This window comes from Sus scrofa, chromosome 13 (assembly GCF_054392235.1).
Source record: "Sus scrofa isolate SSC_HxYL_T2T_F1_AM1 chromosome 13, Sscrofa_HxYL_maternal_Yorkshire_Landrace_v2.0, whole genome shotgun sequence".
Taxonomy (NCBI): Eukaryota; Metazoa; Chordata; class Mammalia; order Artiodactyla; family Suidae; genus Sus; species Sus scrofa.
Window position 1 is genome coordinate 58,628,305 of NC_139395.1, and position 14,755 is coordinate 58,643,059.

The 14,755-nt window shown below is 40.8% G+C and overlaps 1 protein-coding gene across 7 annotated transcripts in view; it reads left to right on the forward strand.

The window, feature by feature from the left end:
• The window catches only part of PTPRG (protein tyrosine phosphatase receptor type G), a 720,153-nt gene that overhangs the window by 658,784 nt on the left and 46,614 nt on the right, over window positions 1–14,755 (forward strand). For all 7 annotated transcript variants that reach the window (XM_021070771.2, XM_021070773.2, XM_084988823.1 and 4 more), the window contains 2 exons: window positions 638–729; window positions 12,745–12,836. In XM_021070771.2, the coding sequence (XP_020926430.1) occupies window positions 638–729; window positions 12,745–12,836 (184 nt within the window). The remainder of the gene's footprint in view (window positions 1–637; window positions 730–12,744; window positions 12,837–14,755) is intronic.

The window sequence follows — 14,755 nt, forward strand, 5'->3', positions numbered from 1 at the left end:
TCCAGGTAAAAACAAAACAGAACCCCGGGACAAGCAGATGACACTCGAGGGCTTTAGGTCCTTACCTCTGGTCTCGTCCAGCCAGGGCCTGGGACATTGAGTGCTTGCCCCCTGGAAGCCCTCTGACCTCCTTCAGGAGCTGTCTGGGGCTCTGGGGGCCTTCACCGAGCACCAACAATGTGCTGCTATTGTGGGCTCAGGCCATCTGATGACTGCATTTGGGAGAGTTCGCGCTGGGTTCTGAACTTGGTGCTGAAGGCTTAGAAGAGTACATTTTTCCTCTGGAACAGGGCGAATTTAGGAATCTCATGGGCTAATCCTCACGCTTTGTGTGGCAAGTTTCCTCAGTCCATGCCAACTTTTCATGTGTCTGAGTGGTTCATTACCAAGCTTCTCCCTTTTTACTCTCAGGATGGGTATGGTGGACTGAACAATGGATATTCTTCAGCTATTTGGGGATCTTTCAGGAGGCTGGATACTGTCCTTCTTGTATCTTGTTACTTTCCCAGGGCTCTGTACTCAGGGCTGTGTGAAATATAAAGCTGGGAGAATCTGTGAAAGAAGGATTGGGAGATGATGAACTCAAAGTGTATTTCTCTTCTCTCATCGTTTGCATGTTTTTCTCTTTTCTGCACAGAAAATGTTTTCAGACAGCTCATTTCTATGTGGAAGATAGCAGTTCACCTCGGGTGGTCCCCAATGAAAGTATTCCTATCATTCCTATTCCGGGTAAGTAAGACACAACTCCTGTTTCCAGTGGGCTAATTGTTTTTCTCTTTTGTTCTCCATGTTATGTGACAGTCATGACAAAATACTACTTTTCTAGCCTTTTAAAGCTTGCCTAATATAAGCCTTCATGAAGGGTAATTTAATGAGATCGTCATTCTGATAGGCAATTGTGCTTGCTTTAAAAAAAAAAAAAACATAATTTGAAATACTGTATTTTTTTTTTAAGTTTTCTCTTAAGATTCCTTACTCTGAAAATAATTATCTTAGGGTTAGAAGTTTTGGTGCTTCGGCTGTTTGTGGGAATTATCTTAGGGTTAGAAGTTTTGGTGCTTAGGCTGTTTGTTTCCCACAAACAGGGAGCTACTCTTGGTCTGGTATTGATTTCATTTGTCCTTGGTACAAACCAGAAACACTTGGTGGCTGTAGGTGGAGTGGACTAGTAAATCCACTTAAATTCCATAGACAATAGAAATTCACCAGCGTGTGAGCTGTGACAGATAGATAGCATGAGGTATTTAGTGATGGTGTCCACCATTTTTATTTAGCCAGAATTGAACTTTCCTCAGGGTTGCATTCTGCATTTGCAAATAGCTATCTTCAGATATCTTATACATCCATCCTCTTGACACTATTCTTTTGTAAACTGCAGCACTACTTTTGTGTGTGTGTGTGTCTTTTTAGGGCCGCACCCATGGCATGTGGAGGTTCTCAGGCTAGGGGTAGAATTGCAGCTGCAGCTTCTGGCCTACTCCACAGCCACAGCAATATGGGGTCCAAGCCATGTCTGCAACCTACACCACAGCTCATGGCAATGCTGGATCCTTAACCCACTGATCGAGACCAGAGATTGAACCCACGTCCTCATAGATACTAATTGGGTTTGTTACTGCAGAGCCACGATGGGAACTCCCTTCTTTTTGCTGAGGCACTACTTTAAATAAATGCCACCTCCCACACACCTTCAGACCCCCCCATCCCACTTGTCTGCCTCTTTCTCCAAAACGGTTTTCTTTGTTATCTACTGTACCATATGTTTTACTTGTTTGTTTGTAGTCTCCCCCCACTAGAACGAGAGCTTCCTAAAGCCAAATGGTTGTCTCCTTAGTGCTAGAATAATACCTGGCAAGTAGCAGGCATTCTGGAACTCTCTGAATGAATGATAAATACCAGCATATCCTCCTTAAGGTTCTTAAAAGGCCGAAGCTGTGAGCTCAGGGGTGCAGTCCTCCCCTGAGTACAAAGAAGGAATGATTCTCTTGTTTGCACATCTTCTCTAGATGCGGTTATGGTCGGGGACTTAATTGGCCCTATTTCTGCATATGTTAGGTCATTAGATATTACTGGAATTGGCCATGTTCCCTCCATTCTGGTTGGCTTCTCTCACTAAAGCTTGTCACACAGAAACAAGAGCAGTAGCAGAAAAGTCTCTGGTTAAGCAGCCTACTGGATCGTTTTGTGGCTGCTAAATGATTCCTGAACACTTGGGATAGATTCTGTATTACCTCTGTTCTTCTCTACTAACCCTTGCTCTTGACTGTCGGTGGAGGAGATTTCGTTCTTATAGACAGGAACCAGTCCTCCGTCCAACATGAAATAAGTTCCGTTGAATCTACCAGATTTGTGCAGCAGTGTGTATGTAATCATTTTCCTCTTGCATCGCCTAGAATATGTGTTGACCTCTGGAAAATGCCTGGGAGGCTCTCTCATCTGAATTGATTGGGTCAATTGTTGGGTCGCTGTGCAGTCGAAATCCATTTTAAAAGGTTAAATGGTGAGATACTTCTTGGGCTGTCTCAGTTGGTAGTTTCTTTTCCCACTGGATGTGGAATCAGAACCCCAAGGATCTTGCTCTGCCTCCACCGTGAAACCTTTGGTCAGTGTCCTGACCTCTCTGAGCTTTAGTTTCCAGAATCTGCAGAGTGAGCAGGCTGTCTGCTTCACTTGTAAATGAGGTGGTATTAAAGATCACTTGAGATGGTGTGTGTCAAAGCACTTTGGAAACCATAACGTAAGCCAGATGTGTCGGCTGCAGAAGCTTTCCTTCCCAAGTCCTGACCCTGTTCATCCCAGCAGCCCTAGAGAGCAAGCATTTACATGGTACCCAACCCTAGAGAGCAAACATTTACATGGTACCTAGCCCTAGAGAGCAAGCATTTCCATGGTTCCCTAGAGAGCAAGCATTTACAAGGCTGTCCCGAACACTGCACCACATGCACTGGATGTAACTAGCCTTGCAGTGCTCTTGGGCTTGAACTGTAGAACTTTCAGTTCCCAGGAATCCTCAGAAAATGCTATCAGTCACGCCTGCCTTATCACACCTCTGAGTTAGGTGTCTTAAACCAGAAATGCTTTTGAATTTTTTTTTGTCTTTTGAGGGCCATACCTGCAGCACATGGAAGTTCCCAGGCTAGGGGTCAAATCAGAGCTGCAGCTGCTGGCCTGTGCCACAGCCACAGCAACATAGGATCTGAGCCACCTCTGCGACCTACACCACAGCTCACGGTCATGCCTGATCCTTAATCCACTGAGCGAGGCCAGGGATCGAACCCACATCCTCACGGATACTAGTTGGGCTCCATACTGATGAGCCATGACAGGAACTCCAGGATTTTCTTTAAACACCTTGATTTTCTCTTGATTCTTACTCACTGGAGGTATAAGTACATGTGGAAGGAAAAATGTCTTCAAATTCTCCACTGACTGAGAAATCCACGGTAGGCACTTTTACTTCCTATGGGATAGTAGATGAACCCTTGATGAGTTGTAACATGTTTGTTGTACTGTACTGTACAGAAAATGAATTACTCTAGGAGTTCCCATCGTGGCTCAGTGGAAATGAACCTAACTAGCATCCAGGAGGACACAGGTTTGATCCCTGGCCTCGCTCAGTGGGTTAAGGATCTGGCGTTGCCATGAGCTGTGGTGTAGGTTGCAGACATGGCTCCAATCCCACATTGCTGTGGCTGTGGCGTAGGCCAGCAGCTACAGCTCTGATTCAACCCCTAGCCTGGGAACCTCCATATGCCATAGGTGTGGCCCTAAAAAGATGAAAACAAAGAAAAGAAGGAAGGAAGGTGTGGGGAAGGAGGAAGGAAGAAAGAAAGAAAATAAATGAATTACTTTAAATGCTGCAGTGTAGTGTGGCACTAAAGGACTTAACCTGGTGAAACCAAAAGTGAGATGACTCTTGCGCTATTTCCTCAGATTTTTACAGGTAGCAGTAGCCTTTACTGGGGGCATGCCTGGAAAGAAAACTTATTCACCCTTACTGGGAAGAAGTTACCCCACATGACCTTTCTTTCAAAATCTTTCACCTTGATCACATTCTCTTGTTTTGCTTTTTTTTTTTTCTTTCTTTCCTTTTTTTTTTTTTTTTTTTTTTTTTTTGTCTTTTTGCCATTTCTTGGGCCGCTCCCACGGCATATGGAGGTTCTCAGGCTAGGGGTCGAATCGGAGCTATAGCTGCCAGCCTACACCACAGCCACAGCAATGCAGGATCCGAGCCTCGTCTGCAACCTACACCACAGCTCATGGCAACGCCGGATCGTTAACCCACTGAGCAAGGGCAGGGATCAAACCCACCACCTCATGGTTCCTAGTCGGATTCGTTAACCACTGTGCCACAACAAGAACTCCTCTTGTTTTTCTTAAGCAAAACCCCACAGTCGTATTTAACAGTTAACACTTGTAAAATATTTTGTAATTTTAATTTAACAATCCATGGTTGTACTTTATTCTTAAGATTTCTTCAGTTTTACAGTATAACTGTGTCTTGCATAAGAAAAATCAATGTAAGGAAAACATAGTTTGTTTTTTTAATCATGAGGGTTTTTTTTTGGGTGGGTTTCCATTCTGTTAAAGCTTTTGGCACAATTTTTCTCTAAGGGAGCTCTCTTTGGGATCATTTTAAAGAATTTATATTAGGAATTATCTAATTGTTTTTATTTCTAAAAAGAGCAGGATATTTACAGAGCTCATATGGAATACTGGATCTCACTTAGAGTCTATCTTTGTTCAAAACCTAATGAGAAGACCGTTGGGCCCAAAATGTATCAACTTCTCATCACTTTAACCCTTCTTTTATTGTCACTGATTGTTTAAAAAAGATATTTCCAGACCAGTACACTGAACCATTATATTGATTAAAAATGTGGGCAGCAGGGTGCGATCGAAAATTAAGGTACAAAACTAGTGTAAAATAAAGTTCCTAGGTCATCTTTGTAAAATGTCTGATATTCAATAGGACTTATTTTACAATTAATCTTTTTCAGAAACAGCATCACCTAATATTTATTGAGCGTTTATTGATCAAACTACGTGCTTTCTGTTTATTTTCACTACAAACCCTGGGGAAACGGGTACAATCAGTATTCCCATTTCACAGATGAAGAAACTGAGGCTCTGAGGCATCATTTAATTGCTCGAGGTTACATGGATAAACAGTGGAGCTAGCATTGCAATTCTGTGTGACTTCAGAGCACAGATGCTTAGAAATGGCTCTGCCACCTCTTGGCACGCTATTCTGACAGTTCTGATATCTCAAGTCTTCAGCCTTCTCTTTTGGATTTTGCTTCATTAAATCAAGGCATTTTCAAATACATGGGAATATTCTCTTTAATTTTTTTTCTGAGTTGTTGATCTTTCTCTAGCATTGATCCTCTTGCTTTTCCCCTCAGTTCTCTTCCATCCCCCTAGAGTTTGTTTCATCACTCTTAAGTTGAAGTTTCCTCTGTATCAAAAAATTCTCTCCTAGTACCTTTGTTTCCTAGTCGTTTTTATTCTCTTACTTCCTAAGAAAAAGACTCACCCCACCAATACCTCCATGCCCTGGGCAAAAGTAGGTCTGGGTGATTTAAATGACTTGGGGAACAATTCACAAACATACTGAATACATTCAGACACCAAATCAGCAACTTTGGGATGATTCTGCCATGGTTTGAATTCACATAAACAGCTCTATTCTTAAAATCCCAAAGCATAAGTAGAATCAGTGAGTTACACTGAATTTTAAAAAGTATTATAAAAGAGGCAAAAGATTAAGGAAAGCTTTGCTAACTTCTTGGTACTCATCTTTTGGAGACAGCAGTTGATAGGAATTTTTGAGAAATTTAGAGGTATCAATTTTACTAACTGTAACTAAAATTTAGGAATTTAGAATCTTCAGAGTGTCCTGGTTTAATTGACAAAGACAGACTTGTAAGAATGAAGTTTTTTTCCCCCTGATCTCACTTATATCTATGTAAAATGTGGAAATGACAAAGCCAGTATGGTGGCTTAGGTTAAGAAAGAACTCATGCAAGAATATTACTCATGCAAGAGTGAGGTGCTTTTGAGGTTACATTCTGATCACTGGAGAAGTGATGTCAGTTCTTTAATCAGGAAATTCTTGAACTATTGTACCTGCTTCATGTACGATGCATGGGAAAAGTGGGGGATTTTCTTCCAGGTAAGTTAAATTGTGATTTCTGCAGGAGAATGAAAGGGGCTTTGACTCTTAGTATTTTTTACTAATGGTTTTTCAGAAACAAACGTTCCATGGTTACTGGTCTCCCATTGTTCCTCTGGGAGGGTGAAGCATGAATGAACTTAATAACCTAGCCGTCAGTCACCTTAGAGCTTTCTGTCTTCTAAGATATTGAAGTAGTCTCAAATTTCTGTTCTTTAAGATCCGTATTATTCTTAACATCTACAAGTACTTTTAAAAATCTAGTATTTCCAACTTTGGGATATTCTTTTGAAATAATAACCTTGAATTATATTTTTGCTGTAGTTATTAAGGAAGCATTACAGACAATATGTTGTCTACAAATTATATTCACTGTATTAAAATACTTATTCTTTTATACTCTCATTATGTATAGCTTTTTAAAATCAGAACACAGCTTATGAAATTTAGAGCATGTTGAAAGGGCTTTTCCAAATATGCATACTGTTAAGCAAAAATGTCCTTTTAAATGCTTTTCTCTGGAAATTAGAAAATCTAACTTTCTAATAAGAGCATTACAAAACAAAATGTTGCTGCTAACCAGTAGCTTAGAAATCCAGAAATGATTCATGCCTTCCCCGCAGTTAAAATACATCTTAATAATTTGAAGGTCACTGGCTTCAGCAGGGTGCCAGCATATAAAGGGATTTTAAACATGCAGTTTAAAACCCTTGGGATTAAACCAACCTTGTTGGCATATTTTATTTATACAGAGATTATCTCCAAAGGAGATTCATTGGTCTTTTGACTATAATGAAGCCCTTTCCTTATTGACTTCATTGTGTCATAAATGAAAAGAGATTTCTTTTTATGGCAGGAAATAAAATGTTCCAATCTCCACAACACTCCTTGCATCCTAAAAGTCTGATTTAGACAAAAATCTCTTTGTTGTGCCCTAACTCAGGAACTAAAAAACGCCATCATCTTCGTTTATTTCCTATGTACTTTATCTTCCTAGGTTGACGCAGGTATTGCCAAGCACAGAGAGAGGCCTGAACTTTGTCTCTGAGGAGGGGAGGGGGCAGACAAGAAAGGAACTGAGCTCCCAGTGTTGAAATCTCTGCACTAGAGGGGTGGCTGGTCATCCCTGGTAACAGCCCAGTCGTAGGACTTGGGAGGTCTGAGCACAACTGACTTAACCCAAGTACTGTGCTGAGCTTTTATCGGTTCTCCCTGAACTCAGATAGATTTGGTTGGGATTTGGAATAGGGTTGAGGAAACTGCTAAGGGTTAAATGAACTTTACAGAGATTCATCTCAGTAAGTGACTCGAGGTCCTCTGGAATCTTAATGGTAATGATATATTTACCTATAGTCTGCCAGGGCTATTTTCTTAGACCTTAAGCCAATTACCTCCACAGCTAATAAGCAGGAAGGTAAATACTATGACACTTTATCTACCTGGCATCATTAAGGTGATCAGAACAACAGTGTGAATTTTCCAGGTAACTAAAGTTTACTCTTAAAGTCAAAGCAGTTTATTTCAGCCCCTTCCCCCCCACCGCCCTTTTTTGTTAGAGAGTTTCTTCAAAATATATGATATGGTTCTCTGCCCTCTCAAACCATGTATGTTCAATTTCAGGTCTAGAGAGGTCATATAAAGTGGAAGAGGCCAGCTTAGGAGTCAGTCTGGTCCCCATTCAATAATGACGGTAAATCATGACTAAGTTCTTTGGTTCTCTTAGCCACAGTTTCCCCATCCATAAAACGGGGGCAATGACAGCCTGTAGGTCATAGGATTGCGCGTGTAAAGCGATGAGCACCTAATAGTAAATGATAGTTTTATGCATTTACGAGATGCCAGGCGCTCTTAGAAGCACTTAGGTTATCTAGTTGACTCTGCATAACACTCTCTGAATGAGGTTGTTACTATTCCCCTTTGAGAGATGAGGAGAGGGAAAGAAGTCGCACCACCAGGCAACGACTTTTTCCTCTGGCTTTTTCCTCTGTCACCACTGCCTCACCTGGTACACAAGAGGCAGTCGGTCAGTGGTGGCTGATATGAATAACAGCTACCCAGTTTTACTGAATCACAGGCTAAAAGCGGCTGAGCCTCTGCAGCGCCTCCCTGTGGTGGATGTTCGCAGACAGCCTCTGGTGCAGATTTTTTTCCTTTGGAGTATCAAACTAAACATTTCCAACAGGAAAGCTGAGTTTTTCACTCTTTGCTTATTTATCTGTTGTTCTTTAAGATGAAGAGTAGCAAGTTGAGCATATGTGAGTTGGTTATAAGTGTAGACCAATGCATGGGTGATTTCCCTCTTCTGACTCTGAAGATACAGAGTACAACAGAGACATAACCACTGACTTGGAAGCAACTTTTCTTTATTTTCAAATGCATTTTTCTATATTTTCTGAAGTTTTGCTTTTGAGGTCAACATTAACCAGCTATTTTTTCCTCCTCGGACTCTCTCACGTTAGTACTTTCTTCTCAGTAATGCTTTGCTTTTGCTCCCTACAAATCAGTGACTATTTCTAAGCTTCATCAGAAATGGTACCTTAGGATATTTTGTTGTGGGCTGACCAAAATAAAAGACCTCGTCCATACTGAATTTCACTCCTACCACAAAAAGCCAAAATCTTGGGACAAAGTGTAAATAATATCACTTAATAACAACACACCACTTTTCAGAGCTGATTCTCAACTGACTCTATGAAACATTTTATAGTGGGGTGACTTAGTGATAACAGTAGTAATCCAATTTTTGCCTAATTTAAACCTCTGGTATCTGAAAATACTATAAGTAAAACTATTGGCACAAAATTATACTGTTACATTTGATCAGATTAACTAAGATGCTCTCATTCCTCACTTTCCCTTGAAACTGTGCTCTGAGAATGAAGGCAGAGTGTCCCATCACATGAGAGCACAGACTGGGATGAACACATCAGGATTCACGTCCTAGCTCTGCCACTAAGGAATTGTCTCTTTGGGCAAGTTTGCCTCCATTTCCTTATTGTGATAAGATGATAACATTCTCTTTACCTAGTTCTTGTGAAGATGAAGGTGTGATAAGGATGGAGCACAGTCCCTGGCAGTCAGTAAAGGCTTGGTAATTTGGTGGTTCTCATTTATATCAACTCTGTCATTAAACTGTTTTATTTTATCATAATAATCTAGCTTCTAATGTGTAGTCAGTGCAAACATCTTTACTTTGATTCCAGCTCACCTTTTCTTTCCTGTATGTTTCTCCCCATCACCACTGCCCCAGTGACATTTTTCACCTTTGTCATCAAATCTATCCCTTTTATAGCACCCTGTTTTTGCTCTCACTTTCTTAGGTTTATTATAACAAATGTTGCCCTTGGGCAGACACCATCCCCCTAATATTTGGCTAAGTCCTAGGTGCTCAGTAAATGTCTCATGCAGTGGTTTTCCATGCATTCTGACCCAGCTCACAGCTGTTCTCTCTGAATCAGGTGTTCTTTACCTTGGGTATGAGGTGAACCTATACCACCAAACTCTGGGCTTCAGTGAATTTTCTGAACTTGTGTTCTCAACTGTAAGATGTTTATGAAAAGAGTACATGTCTCTTAGAGCTGTTGAGAGGAATGGATACATGTTAACATATGTAAAAGATACCAAAAGTGCCTGGTCCACAGTTAGTGCTGTGAATAGTCTTACCATTTGTTAATGAAACTCAGAGGTATAAGTGGATATGCACCTTCCAGATGGAGATCTTCTTATAACATAGGGTCTCTCCAGATAAAAATTGAGCAGATCAGGTCTATGATGTTGTCCTAATTGCTTGGCCTTCTGCTACTTATAGTAATTTTATAATTATCTGACTCATGTTGAGAAAATTTTAATACAAAAACTACAAAAGAGGGAAAACTCTTAGGATTTATAATTAGCCGTAGCTTTACATTCATCTTAATATTGGGGGAAAAGATTTATGATCTCTCAGTTTCATTTATCTTGATTGAAAGACAAATAATATATTATCTAGGTAGCAGACAGTGGTCAGTGTAGCATGCAGGCATGTCCATAGTATTTTATGACATTATTGGTGGTGCCTGGAAATGCAGAGGGGTGTGGTTAGATTTGCTTGGATAAGGAAGCAAATTGGAGAGACTAGGGAGCTGTATATTTCCATGATTATCATATTGAGCTCTGCTGGATTTTGCTGCATCTAGCCATGGGGAGCAGGCCAGCTGAATTCTGCACATGTATGGCATTAACTTGGATAGTACAGTTGGCTTTTAGCAGGAAAAAAATACAATAATATAATAAATTGGGAAGTTCCCTTCGTGCAATGGTTAATGAACCCAGCTAGGATCCATGAGGATGTGTGTTCGATCCCTGGCCTTGCTCAGTGGGTTAAGGATCCAGCATTACCGTGAGCTATGGTGTGAGCCAAAGACGAGGCTCAGATCCTGTGTTGCTGTGGCTCTGGTGTAGACCTGCAGCTGCAGCTCCGATTCAGCACCCTGCCTGGGAACTTCCATATGCCATGGGTATGGCCCTAAAAAGCAAAAAAATAAATAAAATAAAATAAAAAATTGTTAACCTGAAAGTATTTTTCAAATGATTTGAGGTGGGCTCTGACTTTTAAAACACTGTACTGTGTGCCTTGTGGGGTAAAATAGCTCTAGAGCTGACTGGTTTTTTTCTTACTTTGAACTCAAGTGCATGTGCTTAGTCATGGCGCCATATGTTTATTGGGCATCTCCAATCCTAAACTGTAGTTATGGAGTACATGTTGCCCTCAACCTGTTACGCTATTAATCAAGTCACTCTGCTCTTAGAAACAGTGTTGTGTCTTTCCTTTCAAAATAGGAGAAAAGGGCTGCCTGCAGTCCATATGCTGGAGTGCTTATGGGGCTAGGTTTTGTCCCATCTCATTTGTTTTACCTCTTGTCCAAAGATGAGTTTATTCTTGGGTTAATCTTTTGGAGAGCTCCAATTTTGTACATATCAATCTTTTTCTCAACTTAGGATCTTTTCTTTGCCACTTGATCATTATTATAGTATCTGCTTACTTCTAGACATTTTAGTGATCAGATAATTTGAGAAATTTTTCTTGAACTGTGCATTCTGCTAAATATTCTGGGGAAACATTTTGGCTGGCTTACTTTGTTAATGCTGGTTACATCATTATGGGAGCTATAGACTTCTTAGGCGTGCAAAACGATTGAATATTCATGAACATCTTCAATCCTGAAATATTTGTAAATAACTTGGCAATTTTTTTTCATAAGGTGGCCTATTAAAATGATTAGGTCTTTAATTGTTCACACAGAAAGAATTGGTGCTTGCAGAGCACCACCTATTTGATAAGTAACATTTCTCTGCTGAGCAATTTGAATTATGAACACATATCAGTCACCTTCCTTAAACAAAGTATATAAGAGATGCTTTTTTCCACTTAAGAATGATTCAAGTTTGAAAATGTCAATAGATGCAAAAAGCCACCCTAGAGCTTTGCTCTCTCGGAAGAAAGTAGAGAAGGAATGACATAGTCAATGTTAACTGTCACCAGATGAAGAGAAATCAGATTGTCAGGCCTGGATCTATAACATTCTTGCCAAAGTAGGACCTCATTTACACATACAGATCTTCATACCCTTTGCTAAGAAAAGCATCTGTGGCAGTTTAGATGTTTGTGCGTTTGCCAAAGATCTTTCACTCTGAATAAAGTAAATGTCATGTCTGTTGTTTATCTCAAATTCGGCAGAGTATTTTTAAAAGGAAATATTTGCGGGGGAGGGTCGAGGGAAGAAGGGAAGGAGGAGGTTGGGGAGCTCCAGTTAGAGGGGTGTGGTTGTTTTCCGGCGCTACTCGAGTAGCAGAGAGGATCCGGGTCAGTTGGCTTAAAACACACTTTGGGCTCCCAAACTGAAAATGTCCTTTTGAAGTGACAACACTGCAAAGAAATTGGAATGTGAAATCTTCCTGAATCTCTACCTAGTCTGTCAACACCCCAAAAATCCGGTTAATTCCGTCAAATTGGTTATTTGGCATTGTGTAGACACAGCTGTCTCCAACTACAAATTCGAGCACCTAAACATAGATGACATTGTATCCGAGGCCAGCTGGTACAGTGGCACCTATCTGTAATTGTGTATAAAAATTGCTTAGACTTCAAAGATGGGGAATGGAACTAAACTGTTCCAACTTCAAGCTGGACCCCGTTGAATAGCAATTCTTTTAAAAACCAAGGTTGTGATAAAATTTCTTAACAAATAAGTATTCCAGGTAAGTTCAAGATTTTAGTTGAGACTATGATGTGGTGATTTACATAAGTAAACTGCCTTGAATATAAAACATAGAGGTAATTCTTGACAGACCTTTTTTTAAAAAAAAAAAAAAACAAACCTTTTTTAACCTAGCTTTTAGGCATTCAGAATCATAATGCGACCTTAATGTAAAATAAATCCAGAGACTTTTCTTGAAGATATCCTGCTCAGGTGATAGAATTGTGTCACTCTTTGCAAAAATCAAATATTTGTCTTCAGTCATTTCTTATCTGTGCTACTTGTTTTATAGAAGTGTTCTGTGTGACTCCAAATATTATTTTGTTCCTACAGATGACATGGAAGCCATTCCTGTCAAACAGTTTGTTAAACACATTGGTGAGCTCTATTCTAATAACCAGCATGGCTTCTCCGAGGATTTTGAGGTAGGTTTCAAAACTGAAGTTCATGTCCACAAAACTACGTCTTATTTTACATGGGTTTTTGTCACCTTGAAATGAATGTATTGCAAGCATAACAAAACAATAACTAGTAAATCAACTATAATGGAAAAAATAAAAATCATTAAAAAGGAGTTCCTGTCAGGGTGCAGTGGAAATGAATCTGACTAGGAACTATGAGGTTTTGGGTTCCATCCCCGGCCTCATTCAGTGGTTGAGGATCCGGCGTTGCTGTGCCTATGGTGTAGGACGGCGGCTGTAGCTCCGATTAGACCCCTAGCCTGGGAACCTTCATATGCCGAAGGTGCGGCCCTAAAAAGAAAAAAAAAAAATAAAATAACAGAGGAAAGTGGGGACGGAGTCTTATTTCTTTGCACCTAGAGTTTTAACAGGCCTTTTTTGCCTGGTAAGAGTAAGGTGGAAGGGGGCTGCTGGCACTCTTCCTGAACATGCAGCTCTGTTAAAAACTTACTCAGTGGGAGGAAGAAGGTTAACTCACATTCCCTCTTTGTCTTCATTCTCTCTGGGACAACAGTTAGAATGCAAAGGACAGGGCTCCCAACACCACATCATTTCTGGGACTTGCAAGGTACGGTGGAGGCAGCAGATCTGAAGCCTAAGGACTCGGATGCTGGCTCCACTGGTGCTGATCTTCTTCATCCTCGAGCCAATGCTGTCCTCTCTGATCACCAGTTTCCTCTTTGGTAAAAATGACACTGATGTCACCTCCAACCTCAAAGTTGTTGGAAAACACAAATGGTGAACATCTTTGAAAGTGCCGTATTAACTGTGAAGCCCATGCGATGGTCAGTCATTGTGGTTTTGTGATTAGTAACCCCTGGGGAATTATTGGTCCTTGGAGAGGAGACACGGGTTAACACAGCCTTCCGATTTTAAGAGCTGGCATGCAAGAAACAAGGTAGAGAGCAGCGCGCACCCCCTGCCAGCTCTGGGTTCCGTGCCAGTTCGGCAGTGACAGGGTGTCAATGAGGAGCTATTAAACAGACTGCCCTTTTCTTCACTGAGGCGCTTAACTCAGGCACATCTCTGGCAGCAAGAGTTGTGCCGAGGAGGCCAAGTTTTCATGGCAGCTCAGCTGTCTTCTAGCTTTGTGGGTAAGTCGGTTCCTTTCTCTGTTTCATTTCAACTTGAAAAAGGGAAGTGAGGATGGTGGCGCTCACCTGCCCATCTCTTTTCACAAAATTGCCTCCAGGAATCAGTGGAAGGTGAGCACTTTGAGATCAGCTAGGAGGCATGCAGCTGGTAGTGCAGTGACTTTGCATGGAGAAGTAAAAATAAAAAGAGGACGAGAAGCCCCTATTGCTATGCAAATTTAGAGTCCCCAAAGGCACTTATGTTGGCAACTCGTTTTATTTTTTTTATTTAAAAACAATTTTTTTTTCATATTTTTAGGGCCGCACCCATGGCATAGGGAAGTTCCCATGCTAGGGGTCAAGTCAGAGCTGTAGCCTATGGCATATGCCACAGCCACAGCAACATGAGATCCAAGATACATCTGTGACTTACACCACAGCTCACCGCAACGCCGGATCCTTAACCCACTGAGCAAGGCCAGGGATCGAACCTGCATCCTCAGGGATGCTAGTCAGATTCATTTCCACTGAGCTACAACAGGAACTTCTATATTGACAACTTGTTCTAAATGAAGGCTTTCTCCTAGCTTTTTTTGTTTGTTTTTATTTCTTGAGCAGAATCAAAGCAAAGGTGGTTAAGAGAAGGACCGCTCTGATTTATTCTGCAAAGTCATACATTTCATGAAACAAGCAAAAACGCGTCCATTGTTTAATGCAGCTATTAGATGCTGACCAAAACAAGCAAAAAAAAAAAAAAAAAAAGTGCCTATCCAACTACAAAGAACGTGGTTTAAAGTCAAACATTTTGTA